Genomic DNA, 18,628 nt, shown 5'->3' on the forward strand with positions numbered 1-18,628 from the left:
CAAACTCTTGCTGATGGCATTTTCTTTCGCAGTAGTAGCTGGGGGAGGGACGGTGAGAGGCCAGGATTCACAGGAGGTTTGCTGATTTGGGATGAGTCGCTTAGCGGCTCTGTGCCTCAGTTTCCCCATCTCTAAAATCGGACTTGTACTTGCAACCCTCAGATGCTGAGTTACTATGGTGATTGGAGCCATAGCAACTGCTCAGACGGCCCAGCTCTGGGGCTCCCCAGGACGTGCTGCTGTGTAGATGCGCAGCAGTCCCTGCCTCAAATTGCTCACTGGAATTAGGCATAAATGTGTCCTCCTTGCTCCCTCCTTGCTGCGGTGCAGGATTGTTCTGTACTCTCTGCTCTTTCTCCACCTGCTTCTCCAGGGGGATAGCAGCAGCCTGCAGTCACTGCGCCTGAAATGGGCCAGGCTGGATGTGCTTGGGCCTTGCACTGCAAGTGTGACTTGTGGCTAATCACTGTATCACAGGACATTGCAGCTGCCGCCAATTGAGCCACTGAGAAGGGCATCTTGTGCTGCGTGACTGCCCGGGCCCCTCAGACCTCCCGCCTCACGACCGAGCTGCTTGCTTACACAAAGGCAGGGGTAGCTCCCATGCAATTACTTGCCACTGAAATGCAGCCACTTCTTCGGTGGAACGTGCCTCCAGGTAGTAAGAAAGGGAGCCCCTTTCTCAGGAGCCAGGGTTGGATTAAGTACTTATCTCCTGTATCAGTTCTAACATCTGAGGGTTTAACTGTGGGGGAGGCAGGAGGGGAGGGTTTGATAAATGGGATCACCGGTCCATCCTCTCACCAGCTCTGGTGCTCTGGAAACTCACTTCCCTCTGGGGATGGCTGCAGCTCTGGAGGCTGGGGAAGTTCATCATGTGTCTCTTTGTTGCAGCTTCTCTCTCCCTTCCCTTTCTCCTCCAGACTCTCAGAAGGGAGCTATTGTTACCCGCCCAATGAACACCGGGCTTTGATATCTGCATATGAAAGCTCCAGTTGCCATGGTGCTGGGTAGGCAGCGCTGTCTATTGCCAAGCACAAAGCCCCAGCGGGACCCTCGGGTCCATTTCACCCAGTGCCAGCTACCTGAGGCTGCCCGTCGCGGTTCCCCTGGGAAAAGGTGGCTTTCTGGAAGTGCAGGGTGTTAAGCTCTCCTGAATCTTTGCCCCCCAAGGAGCGTTACAAGGTTGCGTTGCACCAGCCAGAGAGATGGGGCTTTCACCTTGGTGACTGTCTGATGGCACCAGGGTTCCCTCTCTCCGATTTTTTTCCATCCATGGGCACGATAAATTTTGTTAGGTGCACCAAGTCATGTTGGGGGTGCACCACCCATAGAAACACGCTCTGGGGGCGCTCTGCTAATCAGCGGGCGGGGCAGCACCTGAATCTCTCCCAAGTGCTCAGCTTACAGGGAATGTTGGACAGCACCCAACTTTCGAACCCATTGGCCAGGGCATGGGAGTTATCACAGGCTCCTGTGAGTTATCTGGATCCCCAGGAAATAACCCTTTAAAAATCACATCTGGAGTGTGACAGCAGCCCCGCCACAACGTTCAAGCTGGCGCTGCTCTTAATACCTCAGAGCCACAAACCAAGCCCAAAGGTCTGGTGTTTTGGTGCAGGGCTGCAAAGTTGCTTAGTGGGTAGTGTGTAGGACTTGGCTCCTATTCCCAGCTCTGCCACTGACTTTGTGTGGCCTAGGGTAAGGTGCTCCATCTCCTTGCCTTAGTTTCCCTCTGGTTGACCTTGGGCAAGTCACTTGACTTCCCTATGCCACTCCTGAAATGGGGTAGTGACCCCTTTGCTACTGGTAAGTACCATCTCTGAGCTGAGGAGGAGCATGGATGTACTTGGCTCTGGGTGTTGTGGAGCTGCACTAACTCGGGATGCTGGAGAACTTAGGCGTCATTGGAAGTGAAATGCTGTATGTGCAAAGTCGCCTGGAAGTGTAACCGACTGATGCAGAATTGCTGTTTCCTGGCAACCGGCCTGCCTGCTGCTGTGGAATCTGAGCCTCTGTGGCTGGGTCAGGTGGGCCGGGCTGCCCCAGAGGCTTGGGAGCAAAGTAAATTGGTTTATACAGATTGTGGTGCACCGTTGGTGAATTTCCGTGTTCTCTCCTCTCTGCAACTTCACTGCTTGGGTCCTACAAATGTCTTGCAGAATACTTCACGCTTGCAAGTGTCAGAGAAGTAGCCGAGTTAGTCTGTATCGTCAAAAACAAGAAGTCGTCTTGTGGCACCTTAGAGACTAACAGATATTTTGGAGCATCAGCTTTCATGGGCAAAGACCCACTTCATCGGATGCATCAAAGGGGGGTTTAAAGAGGGGGTCTCGGTCAAGGCAGGAGGGTAAGATTCACAGGTACATCCTCTCACCAGCTCTGCTGTTGTAGAAACTCACTTCCCTCTGAGGAGGGCTGCAGCTTTGGAGGCTGTGGAATTTCATCGGAGTCTCTTTGTTGCTGCCCTTGACTGAGACTCCCTCTTTAAACCCTCCTGTGGAACCCCCCACTCATGCATCCGACGACGCGGGTCTTTGCCCGCAAAAGCTTATGCTCGAAAATATCTGCTAATCTATAAAGTGCCACAGGATTTGTTGCTTTTCACGCTTGCCGTGCCTGCCACCTGCCTCTGCCTGCCAGCCCCTGAAAAAGGACTGACTGAGGCTTTCAGATCTCCCCCTGCAAACTCCAGCTCCTACTTCATGCCCACGGCTGCCTCCTAGGAGCTTTTTTCCTCCTGCTCTAAGGCAAGCATGACTCCGTGACCTACAGTCATTGTTGCCACTGCTTCCCGCTGTGGTCCTGCACTGCACAGCTCTGCCCAGTTTTCGGGGTGGGTGTGCATTCTGCCGGGTCTGGTTTGGTGGGTGAGTTCTGGGTTCTCTGGATGAAGCACTGAAGTGCAATTTCTCAGTGGCTGGCTGGGGGCGTGAGGAAGGTGAAGCCAATTGGGTGCAGCCCCCCCTTGGGAGGATCTTAGAAAGGAATTTCTGGGTCTGTGGTGCATTCCATCAGCCTGGGATTTCTTTACGGTTGCATTTTTAACATTTTTTAATCCAGCTGTGTGAGGGGGTGCAAGCGGGTGGGGGGGCAGTGGGTGGTGCTCAGCCTGCCAGTTCCAGCTGTGCCAACCCCAGATGGTCGGTCATCAGGATTCAGGCCCCCTCCAGCCCCCCCCTCAAAACCGTGGGATTTGCTTTATTTGAGGCTTTTGTTGTTGCGAAGAAAGTTGGGAGTTTCTTTCACTTCTGGTTTGCTGCTCGGCCTCTCACAGTCAGCACTCATGTTCCCACTCTTCTTCCCACCTGTGAAACTTTCTTTTGGAAGGCCCCCGAGGTTCTCATTGCAGCTCAGGGCTTCATGAAAGTTGCAAACTGTGGCGAGTCCCGGCTTGACAAGGTCCTGGCTGGGATGACTTAGTTGGGGTTGATCCTGCTTGAAGCAGGGGACTGGACTAGCTGACCTCCTGAGGTTCCGTCCAACCCTTGGATTCTATGATTCTATGAAAGCTGCTGTTGTGTGGACAGCCAGGGGCAGGACTGTCAGACTGACACATTACACCAGCTGCTCTTTTATTTATTACTAGCTGGTTTCCCAGGAATTGGCCAGTGGTGCCGAAACACAGCACGACTCCACGTTTCTCCGCTTTCTCTCTTTTCTGCAAGGTTTATTGAGACGCACAGTAAACTCTTTCATATCTGGCATTCTATCATCCAGACTCTCAAATAGCCGGCATTTTAACCATAAGTAAATTTGAGTTGTTTTCCATAAGTACAGTATAGCGAAAGTAAATACAAATAAATGCAGCAAAAATAGTATAAGCTTGCAGTGTACAGTACTACTGTTGTTGGTAAATAAAACACTCTAGATATGTTTTTGTTTATTTCTTAATATCTAATCTTGTTTTTTCTTTAGCTTTTCTTTCTTTTTTAATATTCATTGCTCGGTATAACTCTCTATTATTCAGAATATTTGAATATTTGGCAACCTCCCAGTCCCGGAGTTGACTGTTATCCTATTCCAGGTTCAGCTTATTTTTACTGGCTGATCTTGGTTCAGTCTCTTTCAACATTAATTCAGTTATGGCAATGATGAGGACATGCTTGCTCTGGTGATTCCGTCTCTTTTCTGCACAGTGTTATGAGAAACAATCCCATTCCAGGCACCTCTCCTTTTCCTGGCACAACCAAACTCTGACCTTGCTATACGTTGTGATAAGAGGAAGTTGTGTACTGAATTTGGCAGTCCTAGCTCTTACTGTTGAGGGTGAGTTCTTGATCAAACAGACACTGTCTAAAATAGATAGTAAATTTGTATAACTGTGCTACCTAGGGGGCCTCGTCATGAATCAAGACCCCCTGATACTCGGACCTGGATAAACTGATTCATCCCTTTAAAATGTTTTAAACAAAATTCTTTTTGCCTTTCATTGTCCTGGGGCATGCCCCCCTCGTCCCAAGCAGAGTGATCAGGCAGGGGCTAGTGGAGGTGTGTGGGAATGTGGCAAGTTTAGGCTTGGTCTGTGCTAGGCAGGTAAGTCGATTGCAGATATGGCAACTGCACAGCTAAAATCGACTTACCTACAACCAACTTACCTGGCTGTCCTCGCTGAGGGAGGTTGAGGGGAGAAACTCTCTGTTTGCCCTCCCTTACTCCTCGCGAGATTGAGGAGTACAGGGGTCGACTGCCATCCCCAGATAGTTCGCTTTCGCGTGTCCCCGCCAGGAGTGCAAAATCGAACTCTGGGAGGTCGACCCTGCCTGAGTTGATCTTCCATGTAGTCTGGGCGTAACCTTAGTGATTGCATTCTGTTCAGGTCCGGCAGGAGGGGATGGTCTCTAAAGTGGAGGGCATTGCTACTGCACTGGGACCAACGTGTGCTGGGAGCAAGGGTTAATGGTGTTAGTGCCCCCTTGGTCCTGAAGCAGGAAGGAAGGTGGAAGGTTGGAGGTGGAAGGAAGAAGTGGGTGGCCTGGAGGTGTCATTCTCTCTTTTCTCCCCCCAGGGATGCAGTGAATGGGTACCTTTTAAAAGGGGTTCCTAAGGATCCCCTGTTATTGGCCAGCCTGGGGATTGCAGAGTTCATGGGACGTGTGGGTCTGTGTGGCTGATTGCTTAAGGCTGCTCCAAACCCTGCAGAGAGAGGCTCCTCCGATCTTTGTTCTGACCCTGGGCACAGGGAGGCGGGCAGGTCTGGGCATCCTCCCTCAGACACCTGCTAGCGACCGTCCCTTCCCCAGCCTCCAACGTGTATGTCTAGCTTTCTACCAGGTTGCCTATCGCAGAGGTATCGGCGCACTCGGTCCATCTGCCCATGTGTCTCTCCGGCTCTGCCTCCTGAACCCCCTGGGGCTTGGCAAAAGGGGCCATCTCTGTTTTCTGCAGGGCCCACCCATACTCCTCACTCCTGCAGCCAGTCGCTCTCGGGGCTTGGGAGGGATCGTAGAAATGCAGGACCGAAAGAGACCCTGAGAAGTCAAGTCCAGCCCCGTGTGCTGAGGCAGGACCAGTTAAACCACAGCCCTCCCTTACGGTCCCTCTGCCACAGTCAAGGTCACCTGGAGATGTGGCACCCCAGCCTGTCCTGAGCTGTCTCTGGGGCCTCCCTTCCCTTGCAGGACTCTGGGTCCTGGGCTTACAGGCCAGCTCTTCCCCTGCAGGGCACCCAGGCTACCTCCGGCGCACATGGAACACCTTGGGCAGAGTGTCTCCCATCTCTGCAGTGACACCCCCTCCAAGTGTGAGGTAGAGTTTGCTGACCTGTGGAGGCTGCTCTGTTTTTGGGGCGTGGCAGTGACGGAAATGGGGGCATCATAATGGCCTGGTTTAATCTGGAGAAGACACGGCACAGGAGAGGCCTATTCCTTCTTAGGCCTGGGCCAAAGGGACGCCGTTTTTATCCCACAATAACCTTGCCACTTGGGGAGAGTTTAAAGCAGGGCTCAGCAAACTGTCCGAGGCAGAGTGCTGAAATTTGGCCTTTTGACACCCGTGTACAGTCTGAGCGCCGGTGATACTTTTTAAATCACTAATAGTCCTACTGACAACAGCTTCATTGTCGAGATGGTGGTTGGTAGCATTAGCTGGGCTTTTGTTAATCCACAGGCAGCCTGGCTTTGAGCGGGCTTCTGGTTGCATGTCGGGAGGAGGGGCGGGGCTGAGCTCCCGCCTCAAGTGCTGACGCTCAGCACCTGTGCTGGGGGTGCTCAGTCCTGGTTTAAACTTTCATTGCCTCCCTCCTCCTGGCTGTTCCGCATTGCCAGTGCTTGAGTAGCTGCCCATCACTTCTTGGCATACAGCCGGCTCCAGCTCTAAGAGCTCGCTTAGGGGAAAAAACTAAGAGTCTTGGCTGGATGGATTCTTCAGCATTCCATTGCTAGTGTCCTGCATCCCCTTGCGGGAGCAGCCGCTGGCCTTGCTCCCACAGCATCCTGGAGGCTGCAGTGCTACTGCGGATCTGCTTCCTTGCTAATTCCCTCCCCTGCTTCCCATCTGGCTAGGCTAGCTCTTTCCTTCATTCATGCCCCTGCTACACGTGGCCCAGCATGGTCCATCTCCCCCCACCTCCGGGCTCTGAAATCCATCTCCCCTCCGGCCAGTCCGACTCTGAGCACCTGCCCAGCAGCCCTCCAAAGACGGGCCTGAGAAAATCCACCAGGAGGATTACGCCTTCTGCACATCATCCTGCTCTTAACCCTTTGGCAGCTGGGGCGCAGCCTGGCCTCTGGTGAAACACCGTGCGGGGGTGTAAGGACGAAGGGGACAAGCAGTGTTAGGCGAGTGCGACCTGGAATCTCTTCTGTCCTCCCCGCAAGAACAGGCAGCCAAGTGCCGCTTTCAGCAGCCCTTCTGGCCATTGGTGACGACTCGAGGCTCAGAGCCCAGCTGGAGTCTCCAGGCTTGCAGCAGAATTGGCAGGTCTGGCAGCCGAATAACTTGGAGGCCACGTTCTTGGTGGCGGGGAAGGGTCCCAGCAGGACTCTGCGTGCAGGCTCGCGTTGACTTCAGTGGGGTGTCAGGCCAGGGTTCCCTCTATTTTTTCCCATTCATGGGCAGAATAAATGTAGTTCTGTGCACCGAGACACGCGCAGATGGGCACTACCCATAGAAACACACGCTGCCAGCTGTGGCTGCTCTGCTAATCAGCTGGCTGACACCAGACTCTCTCCTGGGTGGCCGTCCAAGCGCTTATCTTACAGAGATCACTGCATAAGGCCCTTCCCCAGCAGGAGTAAGGATGCTGGGATCTGGCCCGCAGCTTGTGAAACTGTCCCAGCCACACCTGGAGAGAGCTGAGAAAGCAACGCAGGCGGCGACTCTGTAAATCCCCTTTTGAATTTAGGAGCACAGGGGTTGGAGGACAGGGTATGCAAAGGGTCAAGGGGTTCCGGGTGGGTGTGATACTTGGCTGGATTATTTGCTTCTCTCCTTGGTTTGGAAAAGGGGCAGGCTGGGCCAGTGGGGAGCTCACTTCTCTAAGGGGCTCCTCTAGTGGAGTTCTTGGGTCAGCTCTAATCTCTGGCTTGGGCAGAGGGGCAGGCTTGATTCTCAAAGACGTGGAGCATCTAGGACATCAGTTAAAGCCCATGGCGGCTTGGCATCTGTGGAAGCCAGGCCCTGTGTGTTGGCCTAGCCGTAACAATTGTTGCAGCAGAGTATACAGGTTCAGGGGTGGAAAGTCTGCTTTGGAAGCTGGAGATGTGCACTCGAATGTCCCAGCATTTCCCTCTCTATGTTCCTCCCTTCACTGCCTTCTGACCAGATTCAAAGAGCAGCAACTTTCTTAGCTAAAGGCACTCAGTGAGCTAGGGAGGGGAGGAAGGTCATACAATGTAATGAAGTTAAGGGATGGGAGTGGGTTGTGGTACCTCAGCTGAGGTTACCCTGGGAAACTGACTGGCATGGAATGCAGAATTAGCTTCCCCTAGGTGGGCGCTGTTCTGGAAAAAAGTCACTTTTATTGCAGAACTGTGCTCACATGGAAAAGTGACTCCCAAATAGCCTTGCTGATCACTTTTCCCATGTAGATAAGCCTGTGCATTAGTGTTTCCTGTGAGCCGAATGCTTGGGCAGCCATCCAGGAGAAATTCAGATGCCGCCCAGCTGATTAACAGAGCACCCACAGCTAGCAGCATGTGTTTCTATGGCGGTACGCATCTGCACGTGCCTTGATGCACATAACAAAATGTATTCTGCCCATGGATGGAAAAAATTAAGAGGGAACACTGCTGTGCATACCTGAGTAATCAGCACAACCAACTCCAAGTGTTCAAAGTCAAGTGCTGGACATCAAAGTATCAAAAGATTTGATTCAAAATCCATGATCTTTAAAAGAAGGACTTCACCTTGGGCTTATTTCCTTTGCCTTCTGTTTATTGAGGCTTTTGGGAGCACTTGGGTCACATTTTCCTGCTGTTCTCTTCATGCAATTTTTTTTTTTTTTAATGGAAGAGGGGGTCTCATAAAATCACTTGACTCCAGGGCCTGGGGATTTAGGAAAAGCAGAAAATGTTGCAAAACACTCTCTAAAACCACAATTTCATAATGGGTTGCGTGTGCATGTGTGTGCGTGTGTGCTGGTTTTGTACATAATGTGCATAGACAGAATGATACTTTCTCTTCAAAGTGCCTGATTTCCGTTGGTGCCAAGCATTCTCAACTCCCTTTGTGGTCAATGTGCTTAGCTGATATTCAGCACCTCTTGATGGAGTTAAGATACTGATACTTTCGCCCAATGTGGTGGGGAAGAATTCTTCTCAAATAGAGCTGGGTGAAAGTTTGGAGCCCTGGGGTCAGAAGCTTCATGATCATTCAGTGGACCTCTTTATTTAATTTGCAATGTTAGTGTTCATGGCCTCTACTGCTCATGGCTTTGCTTTCTGCAAACTTGCCAGCCAACAAAGCGTATTGACAAGCATAGTCCCATCAACAGCAAATTTAAGCCAATATTGCAGTATCTTAATAGAAAGTGAATTCCCAGCTAATGAATGCAGAAACTGTGATCTGGAGCCAGGCAAAACAAAGTGCAACTAACGTGCTACATATTGAGAGATGGTGTTAGGTGGCTCATGTTTATTTTGCAGATAGAGCAACAAACTTGCCCCCACAAAAAAAAAAAAAAAAAAAAAGAAGTTCATGAACAGCCTGTGTGCTTAGCAGTCCCTTTGCAGGTGAAATTTATCAGTTTCATTTTGGTCACTATCAACTGTTGTCGCAGATCTCCTTGTAACGCAAGGGTTAAGGCTTCCTTATGGACCACCTCATCCAAACAGGCGCAGCTGTACCTTGCTGATGGCTCTTCAAAAGATCTGTATTAGCGTATATTTGCCAAGCACCACCTGGGATTTCTTGCAAAGATTGTCAAGACCCTGATAAGCCAGAGCAGACTCTTCCACCGAAGAGCTGTGAAAGTCAGAGTAGTTTGTGCTTTGCCATTCAGTTTTCTTGAGCATGTATTCTCAGCTCTGTCCTTGGTTATTTCTTTGGGGTTTTTTTTTCACTCCAGGGCTTTGTCTCATTTCAGATATTGCTGCAACTTTTATTTTTGTTCTTTGCTTTCCCCAGATTTCCCCTGGCATTTCTTAGGGCAGTGCTGACTACTGGCCCCAGCGGAGGTCATAGGCCCATTGTGCTAGGTTCGGTACAGAGACCTCGCCTAAGGGACGCTCCCTGCCCTGAGTTGAGATCAAGGGTGGGAGGAGGAATGGAAACATGCAGCAGAGAAGTGTTTTCCCCACGGAATGGAACAGGGATCTCCCAAGTTCCAGTTCAGTAACCTAAACGCTGGGCCTTGTTGCCTAGCTGTGTCTCTTGCATATATTTGGGAGCTTTTTAGGGGCGTCACTTTTCTCACATGAGGAAGGAAGAGAAGGGTTCAGTTCCAGCTAGCAGCTCCTAGATCCAGCTATGGAGGTTGCTGGATATTGGAGTATCAGCTCCAGTCCCCTCCCTTTGTGTACTCTTGATGTGCTTCTCAGTGTTATCTGAGCATGCCTAGGAATGAAGGATCCATCCCACAGACACTCAAGCCATCATCCCAGCCATAATGGGGTGCTCTGTTTGAAGGCAGCGGGAATCAGGGTGCGGGGAGGGAACTAGCACCCCCGCAATGGAAATATTACAGAGGCTCCTCCCTCCCACCCCTGGCACTTTTGTATGCCTGTAGAGACGGGGGGATGAGAATAGCTGGAGTGGCTGCCATGGGGCTGAACCATTCTTTGCAGCCTAGAACTGGTTTCCCCCAATTTCTATGGAGTCTGAGTGCCCCTCCTTGCTCCACCCCACCCTTTGCAGAGAGTTTCCACCCCCCTACCCTACCCCGTGCTCCCACTGAAACAAGCTCAGAGCTGCTGTGCCAGGCTGACGTGAAATCCGTCAAAGGGGCGGATGGAAGAGGGGCTGGAGGACAGCGCTGGGGGTGGCGGGCGCGGGGGCGGGAAGCTGTTGTCCCGCTGTCCATGTTGCTGTGCTAACTGTCTGTTCTCTCCTTTTTCTCCCCCTCCCCTCTTCCCCTGCTTTCTAAAGAACATAGGAGGCTTCTCGCGGGTAAGTGGTGGTGAATCCTCCATTCCTCCATCCACCATCAAACCACCTCCGATAGTTGTCTCCCCACTTCCCCTCCCCACATCTGCTCCATTTAAGATTCTGCTCCCACCTGTGGACGTGTCTGAACAATAGGGCGCCTTCTGGGGGTGAGTGTATGTTTGCCCATTCCCAGGTGGCCCGTTGCTGGCTTTTGGGCATGCACCCACCTCCGAGGCCACTATTGGCATTAGATCACAGTTGGAAAGGCCGCCTGCCCTGGGATGTTTCCTGGGTTACTCCCATGAGCAAGCTAATGCCAGTTTCTGATTAATCACCTTGCAATGGGCAAAGCGCCATGTTTGGCTGCTGGAATTCTGCATATACAGAGCTGTGATCTAATGAGGTCTGTCACCTGGCTCCATCCTCACCTTCCCCGTCCTCCCCTGAGTAGCAGTGTGAGGGGCCGCCAGTCCTCTCTGCTCCATGTTCTTACCTCTTGTGGTGTTGCTGCACTGTCTCCTAGGGTTGAAGGCTGGGCTGAAGGGAGCAGGGAGAACTGGGACTGTGGACAGATGGGTTCTCCTAGAGGATTTTAGGGTTACCAAATGTCCCAAGCTTCAGCCAGGGTGTTCTCCACACACACAATTCACCCTCCAGAAATGGGCAGAGCAGTCGGCATTGGCTCAGCGTGTAGGGCCCCGTGTCTTGGCAGGTCAGACCACCACTTGGCTGGGGCCTAATCGCCCTTAGCTGAGCTGAGAGGGGCGGGGAAACCTCAGCGCTGGCATTTGTATCCTGCAGCTGGTGTAACTCAGCATGCCTGCTGCTGGTGGAGGATCTGGCCCTGCTCAGAGTCTGTGCTCAAGCCCGAGTCTCTGTTCCTATAGGAGAGCTCTTCATGGGCTACCACATGGCACATCTCTCTCTGGAATGACTGTCCTCGACTGGATCCTTGTGATGCTTCCCAGGCCTCTCGGCAGAGCCAGGGGCTAACATGCCCAGTATCCAGAGGAACTTGCATGCTGCTTGGCCAGAGGCTGAGGGGAAGCCACCTGGGCTGGGACCACAAGCTCTGAAATCCCAACGAGGGCAGCTCCTCTCCTTCCTGCAGCTTTGAGGAGGGCTCTCTCTTCTCCCGCTTCCGCTCCCTGGCCCCCTGACTCGACCTCCGCAAGGGAAGCAGAGGATGGTCGGGGCGTGGCACATCTGCCCTCTGTCAGGTGAGAGCCGCTGGAGGCCTTGCCCCACTGGCAGGAAGTGGGAGTGAGGCAAGTGACCTGAACAAACGCCCTCTGCAGCATCTAGCCACCCCCAAGTGACTGTGGGGCTGGAAAGCCAGGAGGTGGGCAGGCCTGGGGACAGGGGGTCCAAGTGCCCAGGAGGAATACCTAGGCCAGCTGGATCGTCCGTAGGCATGGCCTGGCTGCTTGGAGCTGGGTGTGATTGGTGACCCAGATAGCCAGGGGCTGCGTTTGCCCTCTGTCCGTTCCCTGGGAGCTGCTCCTCGCTGGGCGTTTTGTGTGCGCCTGTTTCTGGTTTTTGGCCCCGATCCCTGGCCCGTCTCCAGAAACCCTCCCAAGGGAAGACGAGGGAGTCAGGCGTGAAGGGCAGGGGGTGCAGCCAGGCCTGGGGGCGTTACCCAGCTCTCCGCCTTGAGGAGGAGAGAGCGGTGGCCCTTGTGCTGCCGGGAGGAGCCAGCCTGTGCTTACCAGCTGGCTGGGCCGCTCTGAGGGAGAGCAGGCAAAGGGTTGGCTATGTTTGCGTCCCTTAGAGGCCTCTTAGTGATGGGAAGCTGATTGCAGAGGCCTGAGTGGAGGTAACCCAGTTCTACTGCTAGAGAGCTCTTTCCAGCCACTGCATGCGGGGGAGGAAACCAGCCTCTGCCCGGGGATGCTCACTCCTTTTCCCTCCCGCAGACCTGGCAGCGGGGGCAGGGAAGGGAGTCCTGCCCCCTGAACCGACCTGAGCTTTCAGACGGGTGGGGAGGGCTGGCTGGAGCAGTGTGTCGGCTGAGGTAGCTCCCATCTGCCTGAGCACTCTTGGCTGCATTTAATGCACGGTGCGTTTTAACTTGATTTATTGGAACTGGTGCAAACCCTGTGCGTGGAGTGGTGGGGTGGACAGCCGCTGGAGGCCTCGGGGGTGAGGTGGGGGGACTCGGGTGGAAGGGGCACTGTGCCCCTCCTGGCCAGCCCGCTGCTCCCCCACTGATTTAAGCTAATCCCTAGTAACAACCCTCTCTTAAAGCAGAGCCTCCTCGGAGGGGTGTGCACAGGCTTTAGCGAGATCCGTTTGAAGTCACCCCTGTGGTTTCAGCCTAGATGAGTTCCCCAGGCAACCCTGGGCACTGTCTCTCCCTTCGCGCAGTGGAGTGGGTGAAACTCCAGGGCAAGCTGAAGAGAGGCCCAGGGCTGTGTTCCTATCCAGGCCTCTCTGCTGCAGGTGGGGGTGGAAATCCCCCACCTTCCAGATCCTGATGAGATTTGTGTGCCGTTCAGCAGCCCCCAGGGCCCGTCCCTTCCCTGTCCAATTTCCAATTTGCTCAGTCTCCCCACCGTACCCACAACGGCCTGGCTTGTCCCATCCAGCTGTCACGTGGGCTGATGCTGGCTTGAAACGCAGAGTCTCTGTCCTTAAAACAACCCCCACACGTGCAGCGGCTCAGCCGTAGAGGGCATGGGAAGGGTGCGCAGTGCAACTGACTGACGGCTGGGTGCGCTGCCCCCTCCTCCGCCCCCTCGGTAATCCCTGGTGCTGGGAATCCCCGGATGCCGGGGTGGGAACAGCTGCCGGCTCCTTTGTTTGACAGCTGTGGATAGGGAGAACATGTGAGGAAGGAATGCAGAACACGGCTGGTTTGTCGGTTCTTTTCTCCTCCCGAGCGCCTGCCCTCCACAAACAATCACACCCTGGCACTGTACCCGCTGGCGGGTGCCGAGGGCAGGGTGAGTGCACAGTGTCGGGTGCATGGCCCTGCTCCCTATTGAAAGCAACGCGTTGGGCCCGGCTCGTCTGTTTGCTGGAGCCTTCATGGGACTAAGACCTCTGGTCTCTGCGGGTCGAGGACAGGGGCCTTTTCTAGCTGTGCTTGGGGGATTATTGGCTGCATGTGGGGGGTGCATTCCACACCCCCTGTATTGACCCACTTCAGCCAACCAGCCAGCTTCCTTCTCCTTTGCACTAGGCATCCGTGGAATTTACATGTGACCACAGGCTGGTGCTCACCTGGCCTTCACTGATGTGGCTCTCGTCCACGCTTGTCTTGTCTGCACTCATTACTAACAGCTGGCCACCAAAGCACTGCCTGCTGAAGCTGAGACTGTAGTGAAGGCTTATGCTAAATGAGCATAAGAATGGCCATACTGGGTCAGACCAAAGGTGAGTCTAGCCTGGTGTCAGGTCTCTTGACCGTGGCCAATGCCGGATGCCCCAGAGGGAGTGTACAGAATGAGTAACCATTATGTGATTCCTCCCCTGTCACCCATTCCCAGCTTCTGGCAAACAGAGGGCAAGGGTGCCATCCCTTCCCATCCTGGCTAACAGCCATTGAGGGACCTATCCCCCAGGAATTTATCTAGCTCTTTTTTGAACCATGTTTTAGTCTTGGCCTTCACAACATCCTCTGGCCAGCTGTTCCGAAGGTTGAATGAGCATTGTGTTAAAAATACTTCCTTTTGTTTGTTTAAAGCCTGCTGCATATTAATGTCATTTGGTGACACTCCCACCCCAGCTCTTGTGTTACGAGAGGAAGTAGATAACACTTCCTTATCTACTTTTTCCACATCGGTCATGCTTTTGTAGACTTCTAAAGTCCCAGACTTATTAATCTCTCTTCAGGGGGAAGCCATCCCATACCATTAATTATTTTCTTGCCCTTTTTGGAACCTTTTCCACTTCCAGTGTATCATTTTTGAGATGGGGTGAACGCAGTAGTAGGCGTCCTTCAGTATACGTAGACTATGGATCGCGCCCTTTATAGTTTCAATTTAGGACTTCATTTACAGCATCTACTGTGACTACGAAGACCCACACAAGAGTGACAGTCCTTGCTGCATCTCTTGCAGATGTGGTGGGTGTCTGGCAAGTCCTTAGTGTGCTTTCTGTGCGCTCGCTTCTCCTCTGCTAGCTGTCTGATCCTCATCTCACCCTTCTGAAGGCCCTCGTGTAACCCCTGCCTACATCTGCTGTGGTCGTCTGCTAGTTCTTCCCAGTTGTCCAGCTCGATGTCTACCTCTCTGAGGTCTCTCTTGCAGACCTCTTTGTAGCGCAACTGGGGGTGTCCGGGAAGTCTTTTGCCAGAGGCTAGCTCACCATACAGGATGTCTTTTGGAATCCTTCCATCATTCATCCTGTGGACGTGGCCAAGCCAGCGGAGCCGACGCTGCCTGAGGAGGGTGTGCATGGTTGGGATTCCAGCTTGCTCTAGGACGGCGGTGTTGGTCGCTCTGTCCTTCCATGATATTCCAAGGATGCGCCTGAGGCAGCGCAAGTGGAAGACGTTCAGCCTCTTTTCCTGTCGGGCATACAGGGTCCAAGTCTCGCTGCCATAAAGGAGGGTGCTGAGGATGCAGGCTCTGTAGACTTGCATTTTGGTGTGAGTGTTCAGCTTGTTGTTATTCCACACTCTCTTGCTGAGTCTGGACAGAGTTGTGGCCGCTTCTCCGATCCTCCTATTTAGCTCAGTGTCCAACGACAGGGTGTCAGTGATGGTGGACCCGAGGTAAACGAACTCGTGGACGACCTCTAACGTATCGTTGTCAGTGCTGATTGATGGGGATTCAGCAACATCCTGACTGAGTACGTTTGTCTTCTTTAGGCTGATGGTAAGCCCAAAGTCCTTGCACGCTTTGGAGAACTGATCCAGCAGTTTTTGAAGCTGGTCTTCTGCGTGAGACACTACAGCAGCATTGTCTGCGAACAGCATGTCTCTGATGAGGACTTCCCGCACCTTAGACTTAGCTTTCAGCCTTGCAAGGTTAAACAGTTACCCATCAGATCTTGTGTGCAGCAAGATGCCCTCTGTTGAAGATCCAAAGGCATGCTTCAGGAGGAGTGCAAAGAAGATCCCGAACAATGTCGGAGCAAGCACGCATCCTTGTTTGACACCGCTCCTGATTCTGAAAGCATCTGACAATGCGCCGTCATATTGGATGGTTCCTCTCATGTCTTCGTGGAACGACTGGATCATCTTGAGTAACCGTGGAGGGCAGCCTATCTTGTGGAGCAGTTTGAACAGACCATCCCTGCTGACCAAGTCGAAGGCCTTGGTCAGGTCGATGAAGGCTATGTACAGTGGCTTCCTCTGCTCCCTGCACTTCTCCTGCAGCTGCCTTAGAGAGAAGATCATGTCAAGGGTAGACCTCTCTGCGCGGAATCTGCACTGCGATTCGGGGTACACCCTCTCAGCAATCTTCTGGAGTCTGCCGAGGATGACGCAAGCGAACAGTTTACCAGTGACGCTTAGGAGGGAGATTCCACGGTAGTTGTTGCAGTCGCTTCTGTCTCCTTTTTTCTTATACAAGGTTACAATGTTGGCGTCGCGCATATCCTGTGGAACCTCACCTTCTCTCCAGCACAGGCACAGTAGCTCATGTAGGGGTTCCAGGAGTGTGTCCGCGGCACACTTGATTACCTCTGGTGGTATACCATCCTGACCAGGGGTCTTTCCTGCTGCAATGCTGTTGATGGCTGTCTTCAGTTCATCCACAGTCGGTTCTTGATCCAGTTCGTCCATTACTGGTAGGAGCTCGACGGCATCGAGGGCTGCGTCAACCACAACGTTCTCGCGTGAGTACAGCTCAGAGTAGCGCTCAACCCAGCGCTCCATCTGTTTGGCTTTGTCAGCGATGACTTCCCCAGATTTGGATTTCAGAGGTGCCATCTTGTTCTAGGTGGGTCCTAATGCCTTCTTCATACCCTCGTACATTCCTCTGAGATTACCAAAGTCAGCACAGGTCTGGATGCTGCTGCATAGCTGGAGCCAGTGGTTGTTGGCACAGCTCCTGGCTGTCTGCTGTACTGTTCTTCTGGCCGCTCTAAGTGCTTGCTGGGTACTCTGGCTTGGTGAGCGTTTGTACTCCAGGAGCGCAGCGCGCCTCTTTCAATGACTGGAATCATCTCATCAGAGTTAGCTTCGAACCAGTCGTTTGTTTCTAGCTTTTCTTCCAAACACCGACAAGGCCGTGTTGTAAACTGTATCCCTCAGATGTTGCCATTTGGATGTCACATTGGTGCCCCCATGGCCACTGCGCAGATTTTTCTGGAGGGTCTCTCTGAACTTTTCAGCTTTCTCCGAGTTTGCTGTCTTTCTGGCGTCAATGCGGGGCCTTCCAGCAGGTTTAGAGCAGTATAGCTTCTTGGGTCTCAGCTTGAGCTTGGAGCAAACTAGCGAGTGATCTGTGTCACAGTCAGCACTATGATAGCTGCGCGTCAGAAGGATGTTTTTGAGGTTATTACGCCCAGCGATGACCACGTCTAGTTGATGCCAGTGCTTCGAGCGCAGGTGTCTCCACGACACTCTGTGCTGTGGCTTCGTTTGGAAGAATGTGTTTGTGACGCGTAGATTGTGGTACGTGCACAGTTCAAGGAGACGCTGTCCATTGTCATTCATTTTTCCCACACCGAAGTGTCCTAAGCAGGAAGCCCATGAGGCCCAATCAGCTCCAACTCTTGCATTGAAGTCACCCAAGATGTACAGTTGTTCATGAGCAGGTATATGCGCTACAGCAGCACTAAGCACGTCATAGAACTTGTCTTTTACTTCTGGTGTGGCGTACAGGGTTGGAGCATAAGTGCTGATCAGGTGGACGGGACCAGCGCAAGTTTGAAGCATGATCTGAAGAAGTCTTTCTGATCCGCCCATGACTAATTCCACCATTTGTAGAAGGGTGTTTCTGACAGCAAAGCCAACACCATGCTCTCTGGGTTCTTCTTGGGCTTTACCCTGCCAGAAAAAGGTGTAGTCCTTTTCCTTTAGAGATCCCGAATCTGCGAGTCGCGTCTCTTGCAGTGCAGCGATATCAACTCGGTGCCTCTTCAGTTTCTCGTTGATGACAGCAGTCTTTCGGGTGTCACTGATGGCCTGAAGATCTTCAGTCAAGCCGGTCAGCATGGTCCGCACATTCCAGCAAGCAAGCTTAAATTGTTGATGTTTCTCATTTCTTGTTGATTTTCTTATTGGTTTGGCTGGTGCCCTAATTTCAGTCACTTGTCAGGTTCAGGAACCTTAAGCCTCACGCACCCAGCGAGGCAGGTGAACTGTGGCGGGACAGTACCCTATTGGCTGGGGGCTGCCCAGCTTGAGGCGGGCGGTGACTGTCCAGTGAGATGCAAGGATCTCTCCCACCATCGAAGGCAACCACTGGCACTCGTTCTGTATGCCAATCGAGCAAGAGCTTATAACCGGTATCTGTTGCCTCCCATGTTGATGCAACGCTGTTCAGCGATGCCGGAGTACCTCTCCGGGCGCAAGCCTGGGCAATTATTATGGAGACTCTGGGCTGCCCAGACACCAGTGTCCCCCTCTCAGCTTTACTGATATAGTCCAAAGGAGAGGATAACCTCCACGTCTGGTACCAGCTCAGCTGCAGGAGTTGCCGGGACAGTGCCAGAAGTTGACACCGAACCGCCTTTGGACTCCACTCCGGATTTTCTGTCAGGGTTTACTCCCTTAGCCTTGCTCCTTCCCAGGATAACCCACAAGGCAGTGAACACATCTGCAGGCAATATTCAGGATGTGGGACACCATAGATTTATATAGTGGCAATATGCTATTTTCTGTCTTCTCTATTCCTTTCTTGATTCCCAACTTTCTGCTTTCTTTTTTGCCAGTTGCTGCATATTGAGGGGATAATTTCAGAAAACTAAATGCAGTGACTCTAAAATCTTTCTTGATTGGTAACAGCTAAGTTAGACCCCCATCATTATGTTTCCAATAGGGATGATTTTGCATTTGTTAACATTAAATTTCAGCTGGTCACCCCCATGCCTCAGTGTCCCCATCTGTTCAGTGAGGATCATTTGATCCTCCCTACAGTGATCTCAGGAGGATTCACCCCTACACAGCAGCTCCTACCAGAGGAGACCAGTGGTCTACTAGAGG

At 52.6% G+C, this 18,628-nt stretch overlaps 1 protein-coding gene across 7 annotated transcripts in view; it reads left to right on the plus strand.

Annotated features, from left to right (window-relative positions):
* The window catches only part of AGRN (agrin), a 248,498-nt gene that overhangs the window by 84,671 nt on the left and 145,199 nt on the right, over positions 1-18,628 (plus strand). For 4 of the 7 annotated variants that reach the window (XM_075018049.1, XM_075018051.1, XM_075018050.1 and 1 more), the window contains exon 3: positions 10,528-10,548. The exons of the other annotated variants lie outside the window; for them this stretch is intronic. In XM_075018049.1, coding sequence (XP_074874150.1) covers positions 10,528-10,548 — 21 coding nt within the window. The remainder of the gene's footprint in view (positions 1-10,527; positions 10,549-18,628) is intronic. 7 annotated transcript variants of the gene reach the window in all.

The sequence above is a fragment of the Carettochelys insculpta genome, chromosome 23 (genome assembly GCF_033958435.1).
Source record: "Carettochelys insculpta isolate YL-2023 chromosome 23, ASM3395843v1, whole genome shotgun sequence".
Classification (NCBI taxonomy): domain Eukaryota; kingdom Metazoa; phylum Chordata; order Testudines; family Carettochelyidae; genus Carettochelys; species Carettochelys insculpta.